The sequence below is a fragment of the Pinus tabuliformis genome, chromosome 5_2 (genome assembly GCF_031772625.1).
Source record: "Pinus tabuliformis cultivar Carrire ecotype Pingquan chromosome 5_2, CPIR1, whole genome shotgun sequence".
In the NCBI taxonomy this organism is placed as follows: domain Eukaryota; kingdom Viridiplantae; phylum Streptophyta; class Pinopsida; order Pinales; family Pinaceae; genus Pinus; species Pinus tabuliformis.
In genome coordinates, this window is record NC_142306.1 from 459,337,614 (window position 1) to 459,353,914 (window position 16,301).

Genomic DNA, 16,301 nt, shown 5'->3' on the forward strand with positions numbered 1-16,301 from the left:
GGACCTGGCGCTTCCCCTCTTTTAATTGACGAACTGCAGTTTCCACCTCCCGTAAGTCCACCAGCTTGAGAAGGAGTTGGTTATGTTCCTTTGTAATAACTTTTGGAGTATTTCTAGTAATTTTTTCTATGGCTTGCGTTTTGTCAATCTGTGGCTCTTGATGTGCCTGCTTGAAGTAGTTTAGAAGTTCACATTCAATGTCTTCATGTGTTTCCATATTTACCCCCTGCTCATTTTGAATGTGAGTGATGTTGTTATTCATTCTTCGTTGGATCGTAGTCTTGTGAAAAAAATTTGTGTTTTTTTCTCCTTCTTTAAGCCATCTTATCCTCGACTTTTGCCTCCAAAGCGTTTCCTCATGACTTGCCCTTTTTGAAATCTGAGACTCAAGATACTTTTCCTACTCTAACAAGTCATCTATTCTTCCTTTTGGAATGATTCGTTGCTGCAGTTGTTTCATTTCTTGATCAAGGGCATTTTGCGCCTGGAAAATGTTGCCAAAAGAAGCATGGTTCCATTGTTTAATCTTGCTTTTGAGGTGCTTAAGCTTCTGCTGAAATTGGAACATTTTTGTGCCATTTGGAGGAGAAAAGTTGTTCCATTCTGAGTTTATTAGATTGTTGAAATCTGGGTGTGACATCCAAAATGCCTCGAAGCGAAATGGTCTTTTGGTGGTATTTCCAGGACGAGACCATTGGAGTGAGATTGGCCAGTGATCTGATCCCGAGATCGACAAAATAGAAGCTGAGAGATCTCCTCCAAGATGGATTGCGTTGTCTGAAAGTAATAATCTGTCCAGGCGAGAAGCAATTTGATGCAAACCTGCTCTTTTATTGTTCCAGGTATAGAGACCATTGTTGAAAGGCATGTCGATAAGCCAGTTGTTTTGAATGAATTCTTTTAGATGTGAACTTTCCTTGTCCAGCCTGTTCCGACCTCCCCTTTTTTCTTCTAGATTGGTTATCGTGTTGAAGTCACCCCATGTGATCCATAGGGGATGCGTTCAGTATTGATTGTCGTGAGCGTGTTCAAAATTTCTATTTTGTGCAAAGCTTCCTGGGGAAAATATACATTGGTTAAATGACCATGTATATTAGTTCATATAATGTGAAAAGTGGCTTGGATAAAGTGCTTATTAGCATGGATGTTATTGAGCATAATGGTTCGAGCATCCCAAATGATGGCAAGACCTCCCAAAGCACCAGAGGCATCTACTGCTACTGTGAGATATCTTGACCACGCTTTTGCTGCAGTTCGTTCCAGAGAGGTTGAATTACATTTGGTTTCTTGCAAGAATAAGATTTGTGGCTTCTCTTGCTGTATCATTTTTTAATCAGTCTACCTTTCCCAGGGCTATTGAGCCCTCTGATATTCCATGATATTAACTTCATTGAGAAATATTGGGGAGGGAGCTGTAGAACTTTATAAGCTTGGAGTACCTCCCTGATTCCACCAGCATCTCTCCAATGCGGATTGTTCGTTGGAGATCTGTTTTCCTTCCACACTTTTTGTTATCTTTGATGATATGTTTCCCATCCCAGAGGCCTCCTGTCTGAATGCCCAGGGATTTCTGCCTTTGTGCTCGTGAGAGAATCACTTCCAGATTCTCCAGTTGTTGCTCTGTAATTTTGTCATAACTTTTTGTTTTACATACTTGCTCAAGGCCAGGAATGTCCAGATCCCCAATATCTATGCTTTCTGGTTCCTCTTCCATGTGCTGAGATTCATTTAATCCTTCTGTTACTATTATGGAGTTAGGCTGCATGTTATCTACCTCCATTCCTTGAGTGTTCCAGGCTGAAACCTTGTGTAAAGCAGAGAGGGATGAATCTGTAGGCAGGGGATATTTTTGGGTTTTCTTGGGATCTTCATGGCCAGCTTGTTTGTCCTTCTTGGTCTCCCTCTCTGAGGGTTCAGGGTTATCAGAGTTTTGGTCATCATGTTGGGCTAACGCTTCAAAGTTGTTGCTTGTAGAGGGCTTGAGGAGCTGGCTTGAGGCATCTTAGGATTTGAAGTTGGTTTCTTATGATTTTTCCTACGATTGGCAACTTTAGTGAAGCCTTATGAATTAGGCTTAGCAGGTGCCGAAGGATTTGAGGGTTTTTGATTTAAAGGACAGTCCCTAAATAAGTGACCCAAAGCATGGCATCTTCTGCATCTAAATGGAACATGTTCATAGTCTATTAGCTGAACCCATTCATCATCGTCGTGATAGAGACTTACCGCATCCAGTAGTGCCTTACTGAGGTGCATGTAGACAAAGATTCAGGCATAGGAGGTGTATCTTTGAAGCTTTGTTTCCTCAGCAACTTTGATAAATTCTCCAATACCATTCCCAATGTCTTGTAGGGAAGCTTCATCCCAGTATTCCACAGGTAGAGAGTAAAGACGAATCCAGACTGAGGTCCAGCTGAGGTCTTCTTTATCCGGGTTGAAGCACGATGTCCAATCCCTCAGATACAAGCCAGCGGCGTTGAAGAAATATGGTCCTCTGTCTAGTACCCTGTTTCGGTCCTCTAAGTAGTTGAAGATGGCCGTGAAGAACCCTTTGGGTCCTAGCTGAAGTGTGATGTGTCCTTTCGGCTTCCATTTAGCTGCTATCTAGCCATGCAGGGCTTTCTCGGTTGGCCATAAGCCTATGAACTTGCCGATCAGAGCATGGTCTTTCATGTACTGTATTTGAGCATTGATTTGATGACTAGGGAGTACTATCTTCGGAAGTTCAGTAGCCACTGGTTTGGAGGTGGTTGAAGTGACTTTGGGATGATCATTGTCAGCTGTCTTGGCTTGTTGTGGATTCGTATTCGCTCTATCTCCATTTTGTTCCTCTGGTCTGGCTACTTCCTCATTCTCTTGCCTTGTTTCATTTTCAATGGGGGGAGGCGTTTGATGATACTTGTAACTTTTCTGCTGAGTCAAGAGGGTCGTATTGCTGGCCTTGATGGCAGGGTTACAAAGCATTGTGAAAAGCTGTCGTTGCAGGTGCAGCAAAAACCCTAGGATGTTCCTCCGCGCACTCCCATCTCCCCCCTATGAAACCCTAGGTTATCATATTAGTATAGCTAGAGGAAAAAATTGATAGTATAGACCACAAACTAACTATTCTTCCAGAAGATCAACCAAAATATCCTTCTCCTCGGATGAGGGTAGTGACCAACAAGCGGTGATACCTAGAGATTTTATGCAATAGTTATTATGACTCACTGGTTTTTTCTTGCAACACTAGGAGTCTTTTTGTCTTCTCATATTGATGTATGTCAAGGTTTAGCACAACCAACCTATTTGTAAGTGTTTATTTACAAGATACTCTAGTTAGACAAGGTTTTAACAACCTCAAAACTCTGAACTTATGTTATTGGTTTGGATTCCCTTCGGACAAACTAGCAACGAGATTTTTTTTATTTATATAATTCTCATTTGACGTAATACAAAGTGCCTAATTTACAAATAATAATAAATAAATAAATAAATATCATAAATAAAATTTGAATACATGGATAAAAGATAAAAATTATATTTAATTGACAAAACTCTTACTTTCTATATGAATATTAAGAAACGACTTTTTTATATATCAATAAATAAAATAATAAAACCCTTATATCATAAAAAATACTTTTTTATATACCAATAAAATAATAAATACTGAAACAAAACTAATACATAAATATTGATTTTTTTAAAGATGCATACATACATATACATATATATATATATATATATATATATATACATATATATATATATGTAAAGTACGTGAAAGGTAAAGTACGTGAAAGGAAAATAGAAAAAATATCATTCAAATTTATTGGTAAAAAGGTTAAATTGTAATTGAGAATATTATTTGGTTTTATGTATGAGATTAAAAACTAAATGTTATTAAAAAATACATAATTTTATTGTAAGTAATTTTATTAATGATTATAGAGGTAATGGATTTTCTTGCAGATATTATTTTGGTCTTGGAATAAAATCTAAAACAGTTTTTGATTGGTTAATAGCTCATTTTTCTTCTATGTAAGGAAACATGTTAATGACTCAAGCTCTAGAGGTGTTCTTAAGAGTGAATGTCCACCCCCTTACAAACCACCAACACTTATTTTAGGTGATATGACTTACCTTCAATAATGGTGATAAGTAGAGTTAATGCACATGAGTCAACTCACATTTGTATAGTGTAAGTGGACACAATAATTAAGAGCATGTGTTTCCTCTCAAGAAACCATATGTTGAAATTCAAAAGGGTAAAGTATGTACATCTCTATAGACTTTAGCAATTGATTCATCACATGGACTGTGGCCTCCTGTCCCATAAACAAAAGAGCCTCATACACCAATTTGGTGTCAAACTAGACTATGACCTTAAAATTAATATATATATATATATATATATATAGAGAGAGAGAGAGAGAGAGAGAGAGAGAGAGGAATCAACCATAGGGTAGTCTCGTACTCACGTGATACGAAGCCAATTCTGACCACTACCACTATACCTTTGGGGCCTACGACTTGTCCTCTTCTCCATAGATTAGGTTATAATAGGGGTATTGAACCTTGGATCTCTTAGTTTCTACGATTTCATATCACTTCGATCACTAATTAAACTGCTCCGAGGACAACTTTAAAATTAAATTATTATTAGTGATGGTTGATAATAATCATCCTCACTGTCAATTAAAAACTAAATTATAATAAATTTAATTATTTAAAAAATATTAAATAATTAAAAAAATTAATTAAACTTCAATATTTTATAAACAATTATATACCTCACTAATCCATACATTGTTTTTCACAACAAAGGTGTTCCTCTGTGGGCTTTGCCTAGGAAGATTTGGCAAATCAGATGATTTGATTTTTATTGTCCTCCATCGAATCATTTTTTACCACGTGTTAGGATCTCATGACTCCCAGATTGGCGCCATAGTTTTTACCCTACAGTATTTTGGAGTTCAACATGCTTGGAAAATTGCCCGAGAAGTATATCATATTTTACAACTCCAGCTATAATCACACCGTTATCACCTTCTCTAATGATGGATCGTTGCTCGAGTACCTGCAAGATGGAAATACAACATGAGAGTGAACCTGCCTGGCCCCGAAGGTATCTTATTTCTCGCAGTCGGATTGGGTGTCCGTCGACTGCAAGGCTAAGCAGGGACTAAGATGCAATTCAAGAACCACCAATGGCTTCTCTGCAATATGTTGTTTCAAAGAAATGATAGATTTGGATGACAATGATTTCTTCCACAAAATGAAACGTTTAGGATAAATGATTGCCGTCATGATTTCATTTCTAATGGCTTGGCTGGAGACAACAAGTCACATGGGTTAAGAGAAGGTACGATAGACAACAGGCATGAGACGGTGCCACGAAAGCAGGCTTTGACACTTGTTAACGCTCATAAGTTTTTTTGTGGTCATTGGGATGCTTTTAAATATAAAATAGAAAATGGAAGCACTTAGTAAACAATATAGAACATAGTTGGGGAGGAAATTATCCACCATGTATTAGTAAACGTTGTAACAACCCCTGGTTGATTTTCCATGTAAATAAAATAAGACCAAGGTCACAGGACACGTATTCCAATCTGAATGTTGGGCAAAAGAAATTGATGGGTATCACTGGTGATTAATAAATGGTTATAGAAATTGACAAAGGCAAAGTGACATTAATTAGCATTTTATTTATGAAATAAAGGAAAATAAGAGAAAATGAAGGTGAAGAGACACATATTTGCATGAGAGGGAAATTGAAGGAAAATGAAGAAAATATAGGTCTCAATGATAAAAAGGCTTCTAAGGATTAGTTCACAACTTTTGCTGGTTAACCTTTTGTCAGTTCAGTTTTGGAGCTCTCTTGTATTCTCTCATTCTCTCACACTCTTGCACACTTAGAGAAATCATGGAGCATTCTTGGAGCACTCTAGTATTCAATTTTATTGGAGAAAGAAGGAAAAGGAAAGCAGGAAAGCATAAGGGAAAATGTGGATCAGTAGCCACAACTGGATTGCTTTGCATGTAACAGGTTGCATGTGTGATTTTCTTGTTGATTTCTAAATGCATGGCATATGCATGTGATTTTTTGGTCACGTATTGTCATTGACATGGAGATTTTCCTAGATTGAAAATGATTTTAGTCTTGCCTTGCCATTTCCTGGATAGCCATGGTGTTGTGGGTTTTTCCACTTGATTGTTTTTCTGATTGGTGTTCATGTCCCTTATGGATGTGGGTTGGAACAAACGTTATGGAAGCCCTAGAACAACTTGGGTTGAGTTACTAGTCTTGAAGCCTAGGTTGGGACAAACACTCTGGATCCCTTGGTGTGTTGAGTTACTAGTCCTTGAAGCCGGGTTGGACAAATGCTATGGAGCCTTGGAAGGCTGTGGGTTAAGTTACTAGTTCCTGGAGCCCTAGACAACTTAGGTAGACACCGATTTGGTTTGTGTTAGTGATGTCCGACCATGGAGGTGGAATTAATGTGGTTGAGGATTGAGGTGGTTTGGCCTCTGGAAGCCTTGATTTGGTTTGTCTTGGTTTATTCAATGAGATCCTACATTCATGATTGGAATACGGCGTGGGGGTGATTAGATGAAAGGAATATTTGGTTCAACCCAATCTATGGTCGGGTGGTATGTGGAAGTCCCTAACTTGGTTGGTATTTTCATATGTTAATATGAGACATTTACCTATTGTGATCTATGAGCATTAGTAGTGATTATTTTGGTAATATTATGGCTGACTTTCCATGGCATCTATGTTGATTATTATCTAGTTATATGTTGGTTATATGATGTGTCTTATCTATGGCTCTTGTCATGAATTGTTTAGTTATTGATCGATTGATGAATGTATGGACTAATAAGTGTTGTTGAAACTATGTGGAGAGAACATAAGGCCTTCTTGGTGATTCTCAAATGAATCTCAGACTATTATGATCAGATATGCATTCACGACCTATAGCTTACATGTTTTCCATGTGTTTGATGAAATCTCTATTATGGACTAAGCATGTTTTGGGTCAGTTCTTGTTCAAGTTTTGTATGAAAAGCTTTGTAATTATATCATTTATAATTCTTAGAAGTCATAGGAAGTTCTGGGCAGTGGTATGGGGGTTGGCCTGGAATTGTGGCTCAAATCTTGGGGCCGCACTCTCTGAACTGGGCAAGTTGGGTCACAACTGCATGGAGGCAGTGTTGTGATGGGGTTGGAGGTCTATAATCACACTCACTCCTTGTCACACATGCAGTTGGGGGCCTTGGTTAGGGAAAAAGAGCCCCAACTCAGGGTTTAGTCACCTGGGGTGGTCCTTTGGCCTCTTAGTGTCCTGTAGCTCTGAGGGATGTTGTGAGTTATGAGTTTCTGGTCAGTTGTAAACCCCACTTCATTAACTCAAGATTGGAGGTCGGGTAATGTCATAGTAACTCTTCGTCTCCTGTTTACCCTAGCATGCCGGTGAATTTGGGTAAACGTGGGAGGGGGTGGTTACAAATTTGTATCAGAGCTTCTAGGTTCAAACACTGGGACTGGATGAACGGGATGTGCAGTCAAGTATCTATGTGTTTGTTATGTATGAATTGTGACGATCATTGTTGCAGTTGTGTCATCGTGCAGAGGTTGCTAATGTTGATGTTGAGACGATTGATATTCTGATTTCATTATATATACATATGTTGTGCTAATCTGGATTGACTGTGCAGACAAGATAAACTCCCTTGAACTTCATTGAGGTATGCTGGATTATGTTTATATTTAGTTTATATGACATGGTATGTTCGTAGGAAGAACATCATAGATAAAAAAAAAATGGTGGATTATAGTTCACGTGACTCTCCTTATAGATCAAATGAGCAACACAGAGATGAGTACTCTCCTAACACAACAAACACCTTGAGAAATTTAAAGGCAAAAATCAGGATTTGCAAAGTAGATAGTGACAAGATCATTCAGTCATAGGAAAGACTTGATAGAGCATAGGAAAAACAAGAAGTCAATGCAGTGATTCTTCAGAGTTTATCAAATTTTGGGAAAACCACAAATTAGTTCTGGACAGGAGGAAAGGAAAAATGGGGAATATGATAATAGGCATCATGGAGGACACATGTTGGACATGGATGATACATTCAATGGTGGCTGATGAATGGATACACCTAACAAGAGAGGTAGTGGTTATGGGTTCTATTCTAGTTCTGGATCAGAGAGGCATCATGGTCATTATAGTTATCATCCTTACAAGAGGAATGGGAAGCAGTACTTTTGGGATGAGTTTAAGTAAGCCAAGTCATCCTACATTCGATGGAGAGTTGAAGAAACCAGAAGATACAGAAGCATGGCTGCTTGGATGAAGAAGTTCTTTGAGCTAAATGATTATACAAAGAACATGAAAGCCATGATAGTTATCTTCAGTCTCAAAGGGAAAGCAGACATCTGGTGGGGAAGATGTGAAGTGTGTCCGAGGTATGAAGACAGAGGATTTGCATTGGTATGAGTTTAAGAGACCCTTCAGGAAGAAGTACTTGTCAAAGAGATACTATGACGATAAGGCTAAGGAGTTCTACGAGTTGAAGATGGGATCTATGATAAATGAAGAGTATACGACTAAGTTTCAAAAGCTGTTGAGGTATGTACCATATATTAAGGATGAGAAGACAAAGGTTCAAAGATTTGTTAGTGGATTGTCATTAACATTTAAGGATCAGATTGAGTATGATGAGCCTCGAACATTGGAGGAAGTAATTGGAAAGTTGAATCATTGTTATGACCAGTCTAAACGTAATTTGGAGCCTAAGCAGGGTTGTTAAGGTAATGACAAGACTAAGGGAAAATGGGATAAGAAGCGAGGAATACCTCAGGATGCAGGTAATAAGGAGAATGCAACACCATACAAGAAATTCAATGCAGTTGACAGAGGACAAGGATTTGGTTTGAGGAGTAGAACAAGGGTGATGGTAGGAATCCTTTGCAGTGTTGGACTTGTGGTGAAGCGCATCGCATGAGACCACAAAATCAAGGTGGTAGACAAAAATTTACAATGCTCAGGAGGCACAAACAGTTGGGGATGTTGGACAAAGTATTCCTCAGATTTATGCAGCATTGGATGATAGGCAGGCTGATCATCAGACATCAATTATTGAGATGGAAGGTAATCTTTGTGATCAAGTTGTTTGTATTTTGATTGACCCCGGATCTAACTATAGTTATATTAGTCCTGACCTAGTGGATAAGAGTTGTTTGAATAAAAAAGTGCATGTAGAGTCTTGGTTAGTGTAGTTGGCTACAAGTACCAAGAAAAGAGTTCATCATTGGGTAAGATCTTGTGCATTTGAGCTGAACGGTATGTCTACATCAGCGCATCTAAATGTGCTTCTGTTTGGATCATACAATATGCTACTGGGTATGGATTGGATGTACATTCATAGGACTAATTTAGATTGCTATGACAAGGCTATTGAGTGTTTGGATGATGATGGAGAGAAGAGAATTTTGTAGGGTAAGAAGAAACCTAAATCAATGAGAATGTTGCAACTATGCAGGTGAAACACAGTCACAGGAAAGGGTGTGTATTTTTTTCAGTGCATATTTCTAGTGACAAAGGATAGGATGTTGAAGTCTTAAAGAGGTATCCAGATTTTCAGCGCTTTTAGGATGTATTTCCAGCATGGATTTCAGAGTTACCGCCTCATAGGGTAGGTGACTTTTCTATTGAGTTGATGTCGGGAGAAAAGTCAACATCGAAGGAACCTTATAGGATGAGCACTCTAGAGTCAGTGGAATTGAAGTTACAGCTTAAGGAAATGCTTGATAAATGATACATTAGGCCAAGTGTGTCACCTTGGGGTGCACCGATATTGTTTGTGAAGAAGAAGGATGGTACTCTCAGGTTGTGTATTTATTACAAGCAATGGAACAAGGTGACGATCAAGAACAAGTATCCTTTGTCGCAGATCGATGACTTGTTTTATAAATTGAAGGGATCAACAGTGTTCTCAAAGATTGACTTGAGATCATGATATCATCAAGTACGCATCAAAGAAGAGGACATCTAAAAATCACATTATGACCAAGTATGACCATTATGAGTTTGTTGTGGTTCCTTTTGGTTTGACTAATGCTCCAACGACTTTAATGTGTTTGATAAACAGTGTGTTGTGTCCTTATCTGGACAAGTTTGTGATAGTCTTCATTGATGATATAATGTTATATTTAAGAATGAGGAAGAGAACGCGGAACACCTAACAACAATGTTAAGATTGCTAAGAGAGCATCAGTTGTATGCCAAGCTTAATAAGTGAAATTTCTTTCAGGCAAAATTTCATTACTTGGGACATGTTTTTTCTAAGGAAGGTATAGCAGTGGATTTGAAAAATATCAGAGTTATCATGGAATGGGCAGCTCCTAGGAATGTGGATAAGGTCAAATCATTCATGGGACTAGTAGGTTACTACAAGCAGTTCATCAAGAATTCCTCATGGATTGTCTATCCTATTACAATGTTGCAGCGAAAAGGAAAGAAGTTTGAATGGACTGAGGAGTGTGCAACTAGTTTCGATCAATTGAAGCATTTGCGTACAAATGTTTCGGTCTTGAAGATTGCAAATATAGATAAAGATTTTTGTGGTTTGTACAGATGCTTGCAAGAAAGTATTTTATGGAGTCCTAATGTAGGAAGGACAAGTGGTATGCTATGATTCAAAGAAGTTGAATGAGCGCGAGAAAAACTATGTGACTCACGATCTTGTGTTGGCGGCTATTATTCATGCATTGAAGATGTGGAAACATTATCTTCTTGGCAGGGGTTTCGTCTTGATGAGAGATCACAGTGGGTTGAGGTACTTGTTTGAACAACATAATTTGAATGCCAGGCAAGCTAGATGGTTGGCTACTCTTAGTGAGTTTGATTTTGAGATCAGGTACATCAAGGGAAAGTAGAACAAGGTTGCAAATGCTCTTAGTAGAAGAATGTAGGTGAATCACATTGCAACAATGAGCTCTTATGGGACAAACTTGCAGGAGTGGATCTTGCAGGCATGACAACATGATGACAGGTATCAACAGTTGAGGCACAAGTTACAATAGCAGGGTGAAGGTAATAAGGGCGTGGATTATTGTGTCACGGCAGATGGCTTCATCATATTTAGGAACATGATTTATGTACCAGATGAATGTGAGCTCAAGAAGCTTGTTTTGAGGAAATTTCATGTTAAGTTATATTCAGGTCACTCGAGATATCCGAATACATTGACAATAGTTAATAAATTCTATCATTTGCCAAACTTGAAGAGAGAGGTGGCTAAGTTTGTTGCGATATGTTTGGATTTTTATCAGGTAAAAGAAAAGTGTAATCATCTAGGTGGTTTATTGCATCCGATTCCGATTCTAGAGGGGAAATGGGAGGTCATTTCCATGGACTTCATTACAAGTTTGCCGAGGACATCGAAACAGCATAATTCTATCACGGTTGTGGTTGACAGGTTAAGTAAATGTTGACGGTGCTAGACCTGCCAACATTTAGGGGATCTCCTAGATATGAAGTCCCAATTAGACCTCACATCATTTGGAGTAGGATTCCTAGAAGTGGGTACTAATGTTATGACTTGACTGTGAAAACACACAGAGGAAAGTATGATAACTTTGGATGAGAGAAAATGTGTGACCCTACAGAGAGTCAAGTGCAATGCATGAAGGTTCCAACGCAAAAAGGAAAAAGGAAGTGCGCCCCTTGGAAGCCTATAATAGTACGCAACTTGAAAGGAACACACAAGAAAAATGACATCACAAGCTAAGATGCATAATAGTCCACAAGTTAAAGTGATGAGTTACTACAACAACACAGATTCAAAAAGATTCATACAAATGCAAATGAAATAATTCATAGGCATAAGCTTAAGTTAAATAACGTACATTACAAATACAACAAGAATAGTCCTACTATATTCACAACATATGCATGAAAGCGTGTTGACTCTGAATTTATTATTATAAGTGAAAGTTCCATTCATACATACACCATTGACGACCACTAGCCCCAATAGTGGAACATTACAGTCCAAAATACCTGCTCATGCAAAGAAGTATACTTGCTCTACACTAAGGAGAAGCCAAGTCTCTTGACAATACTCCCAAGCTCTTTCTAAGCCTAAGCCTAGCCAAAAGCTTGGCTCCCGAAAGCCTATTACATGAGTTATGAGGTTCTATTGATAACAAGAGGGGGTGACTCTTCAAATCCCATTTGTGACCTTTGGAATACCCTCATGACCCTTCAACTTCTTTACAAAATGACACACTTACATGATGACTCTTCATATTCCAATATTGGCAGTTGGAATTTCAATTACAACATAATTAGAAATAATTTTACATTTTACACTTGTACCCATATAAGACAAAATCGGGTAGAGACAACTTGATAGCCTAACAAGACACAACACTATGATGCTTGAGTTTGGGTGAAGTCTAGCTCAGAAACCTCCACTTGATGCTTCTTGGTCACATATTGGTGCCAAGTTTGATAATGTGTGATGGTGTCCCCAAACTATGTGATGGTGTCTTGTTGGAAGTGGACTTTGGCTTCCATGGCATCCCGATACACTGTCTTGGAACCTATGTCCAACTCGTTTTATAGCATGAGCAACATTGTTCTGACTTTGACAGGACCACCGATGAAATTCTGCATGTTATGTCTGTTGAGCTCCAAGTCTTCCCTAGTGGCATTCTGTCTCAGCTGCTCTAAGTACTCTTTGACCTCCTGTCAAACTTGGTTCTTGGGTTTAGCTTTGGTGAATGAACCAAGTGATGGGATCGGGTGTATTCTCACCAAGACATCCAAATTTTTGAATAACCGTACATATGAGGCCTGAATGCTGCCAATGAATGAGGCGAGTTGCTTGTTGTTCTGAATCAACATTCGAACGTTTGCCTTCTCCAGCTCTGTCTGTGGCTTCATCTTATTCATTAAGTCAAGTGGTGCCCCTTTGTATCTCATTGTCCACTCTTTCACATAAGAAATGGCAGCTTGTATGTTCGTGAGATGTTTAACAAAATCTTGTTCTGCTGTTGTAGGCCATTGGTGGGCTCCAGTATTGTAGCAATAATGCTACAACTCCTGGAGCTCCCTATCTCTAATTTTATCAACCCGGTAGTTCGTACAAACTTGGAAGCGACGGTGCTGTATGCACAAGTACTAGCTCTTGTCGCAGCTGTCACTTGGTCAGCTGGCACAAGTCCGCTAGGGCTCAAGCCAACTTCTATATGTTCTCAGAAGAAGCTTTCTAAATGATGGACGAAGGCTATTTCAAAGGAAATTAATCTACTTTGCAAAAATGAACTGAAAGCCAACCAAAACATGGAAACCCTAGTAAACCCTAATCTGACTAGTTTAACCTCTAGGATGCAATAGTGAGAGTGCCAATGTCTAAAGATGATGCCATTACTTCTAGTGATGTGAAATGCATGAACTCAAACTACTTCCATTAAAAAGAACATTGTTTTTGTATTTTTGCTTAAGTGGTTGGAGTGATTACGGTTTTGTTTCTTATTAGGGTTTGGCTGTGCAGAGGTGGTGCGAAAGGAGAGAAAGCTTGGGAAAGGTCAGGAGGGCTAGGAGAGGTCCCAGAGGGTCCCTAGCATCAGTCCACAGAAGTCTACAACGTTCAAGTGCTCGGCAACCAAGTGTGCAGGCTTCTACAGGATGTCTGCAGGGGATCCTACAGGAAACTAAGGAATTCTACAGGAAGTCTGCTACCTTCTACAGGGTGTTCTACCGTGGGAGTTTTGGGTGATGGTGAAGTGATGGAGTGGTATGGGTGGATCAGTAAGGTGGAGATGGAGCTTGTGATGGCTCAGGGGTAGAGAAATAAGATGGAGAAAGAGTGCACGGAGTTGGTTGGTGGATAGAAGGATGGAAACAACGAAAGGTCAAGAAAATGAAGCTACGTGGCAATGGAGGAGTTGGAAGGTAAACGAGCTGAACAAAGGTCGAGTAGGTGGCTTTAGGCGTGGTTAAGAAGAAGAAGAAGGAAGTGGAATGATGCTGAGCAGTGTAAATAAAACAAATTGCTTATGTCTTGCACCAAAAGCGAGAATCCATTAACCTGTGCTACCTGTGCTATTAAACCTATGAACAACAATGTAAACCGTGAAGAGAAGTTGTGCATGGAGTTGTGATGAAGAAGTATGGCTCAAAATCAGAGTGCATGGATGGTTCTATGATTAAAACGACTATGTTGCAGCTTGCATAAAAGTAGAAAAAGACTGCGTTTTTTGGTGGTTGGTATAGACTGCACCCCAATCTCTAAACAGAGATGGCAGTGAAGGCACTAACAACCTTTTCTTGGAGCTCCAGTGAATTACAAACCTTCTATTCTGATCTAAGCAACTGAAAGTGATTTAACCATAAACTAATCCTACTCAATCTTATTAAAGAAATCAAATCAGCAGACTGTGTTCTTGAAATGCATATCAAAACAAAGAAACAAAGTGCTGGAAAGAAAGGAAAATAACACTACAAGAAGAGGAGATCTATTGCTCTCAGGTTGGGCCCTAACCTGAGAGCTATATCTCCCTTAAAAGCTCAGAATTAGATCCAAATCTGCTTTCCTTTATTCATAATCAAAAGTCTAATATCATGCCAAAACTGGCTTACAAAAAACCAACACCGAGCTGTGCTCAGAAATTACAATATCAGTTCAAAAGTTCAAAAAGCTCCTATCAAAGGCTACGGCCTTCATATTTATACAGAATGAAGATCAAGCTGGCTTCCTCCATTCGTGGAGCTTGGCTGTCCAACTGAAAGTCAAACTGCTGTAAACTGCTGATCCTGTAGAACGTGTTGGCTGCCTTTAAGCTCGGTGGGGAGAGCTGTTGGAGCTCGGAGTTAAGGTGAAAATCACGAGGAAGGTCATCAAGACTGTGGACAACCTCCCTATGAACCCGCAATGTCACCTTTGCTATCTCCTTGTCTCCATTTACGTGGTCTTTTGCTCTCTTTAATGCCAAAAACCTGAAATCATCATGTATTAGCCACATAGATATAATGCCTGCCCTTCTTCCTACAAATAACACGAATATACTAAGAAATGAATGCATAAGTGATAAAAGATGAATGGTTGAGCAAGGTAAAATAGGCCAAATGAGCCCAAATTGTACCAAAAATTGGGGCTCATCATCACCCCCCAGCTAAAATATTTGCTCATCCTTGAGCAACTTTGCTCCAGCTCCTTGTCCTCGGCCGAGAACTAGGGCCCGACACATGCTCTTCCTTCTCTGTTCTTGGTGGCCCTGCCTTTTCTGCCCCAGGTGGTGATGAGGGTGGCGCTTCTTCCCTCTTTCCTGTTTCCTTGAGCCGGGCTTCGGAAGCCGATTGGCCTATCCTTCGCGTCCAGGAAGTTATTTTTGGGCTTCCCCTCTCGGGGGTGGCCGATGTTTTAGAGGGGGATCTTTCACTGGGTGGAGTAGGGACACCCCCTAAAATTGTTTGGCTGCTGGGTGGAGGCTGCGGTTTGCCCGTTTTTATTCTCTTACTTCTCCTAGCTTCAAAAGGTAGAGGGATTTCCCTCTCTTTCTTCTCCGTTGGCATTGGAGGTGTACTGAGGGCGGCCAGCGCAGCTGCTGCCTCCTTTTCGAGAATGCCAGCCTTCTCTTTCTTGCGTTTTGCTTTCTCAGGGCTCCCTGTAGAGGGCCCCTTCTTTTCTGATTTCGGGCTTCCTGTAGAAGACCCTGCTTTACCCACTTCCGGGCCTTCTGTAGAAGACCCTTTCTTTACCAATTTTGGGCTTCCTGTAGGAGACCCTGTTTTAGCCACTCTCGGGCTTCCTGTAGAAGCCCCTGTTTTGGTAATTTTCGGGCTTCCTGTAGAAGACCCTTTCTCTGTTTTTGGGCTTCCTGTAGAAGCCTGCTTCTACTTTCCTGTAGCCACAGGTGTCACCACCTTTGCTTGCTTTGCTGCATGGGTTTTGCTTTTTGGTTTGGTTGCAGGTGCTGATGAGGTACTTGGGCTGATGTGGACCACCTCAGCTTTGTCCGTTCTGCTTTTCAACCTCTTTTCTCTTGCTGACAAGATGGGTGTGTCACCTTTTTCCTTGTCATCCTTTTTCTCATGCTTCTTTTGTTCTTTCTTCTGCACTGTGGTCGGGGTCTTCTGGCCTGTTTCCTTCTTTCCCTCAGCCACTGCTTCTTTTTCCTCACTGCTGGAGGAACCCGTTTCTTCAATCAACATCCTTATGTCTCCATCTCTTGTCAGATTCCTGAATGATTCCCATGAGAGGGGAACCTTATATGAATGAAGCACATCCTCCATAAGAAG

General features: G+C 39.8%; 1 protein-coding gene across 1 annotated transcript; it reads right to left on the reverse strand.

The window, feature by feature from the left end:
- Window positions 1-400: 400 nt before the first annotated feature.
- Window positions 401-868, reverse strand: LOC149159664 (uncharacterized). Its single transcript, XM_089434383.1, has one exon. It carries the CDS (start codon window positions 866-868, stop codon window positions 401-403), a length of 468 nt encoding a protein of 155 aa, XP_089290509.1.
- Between the last annotated feature and the right edge of the window lie 15,433 nt (window positions 869-16,301).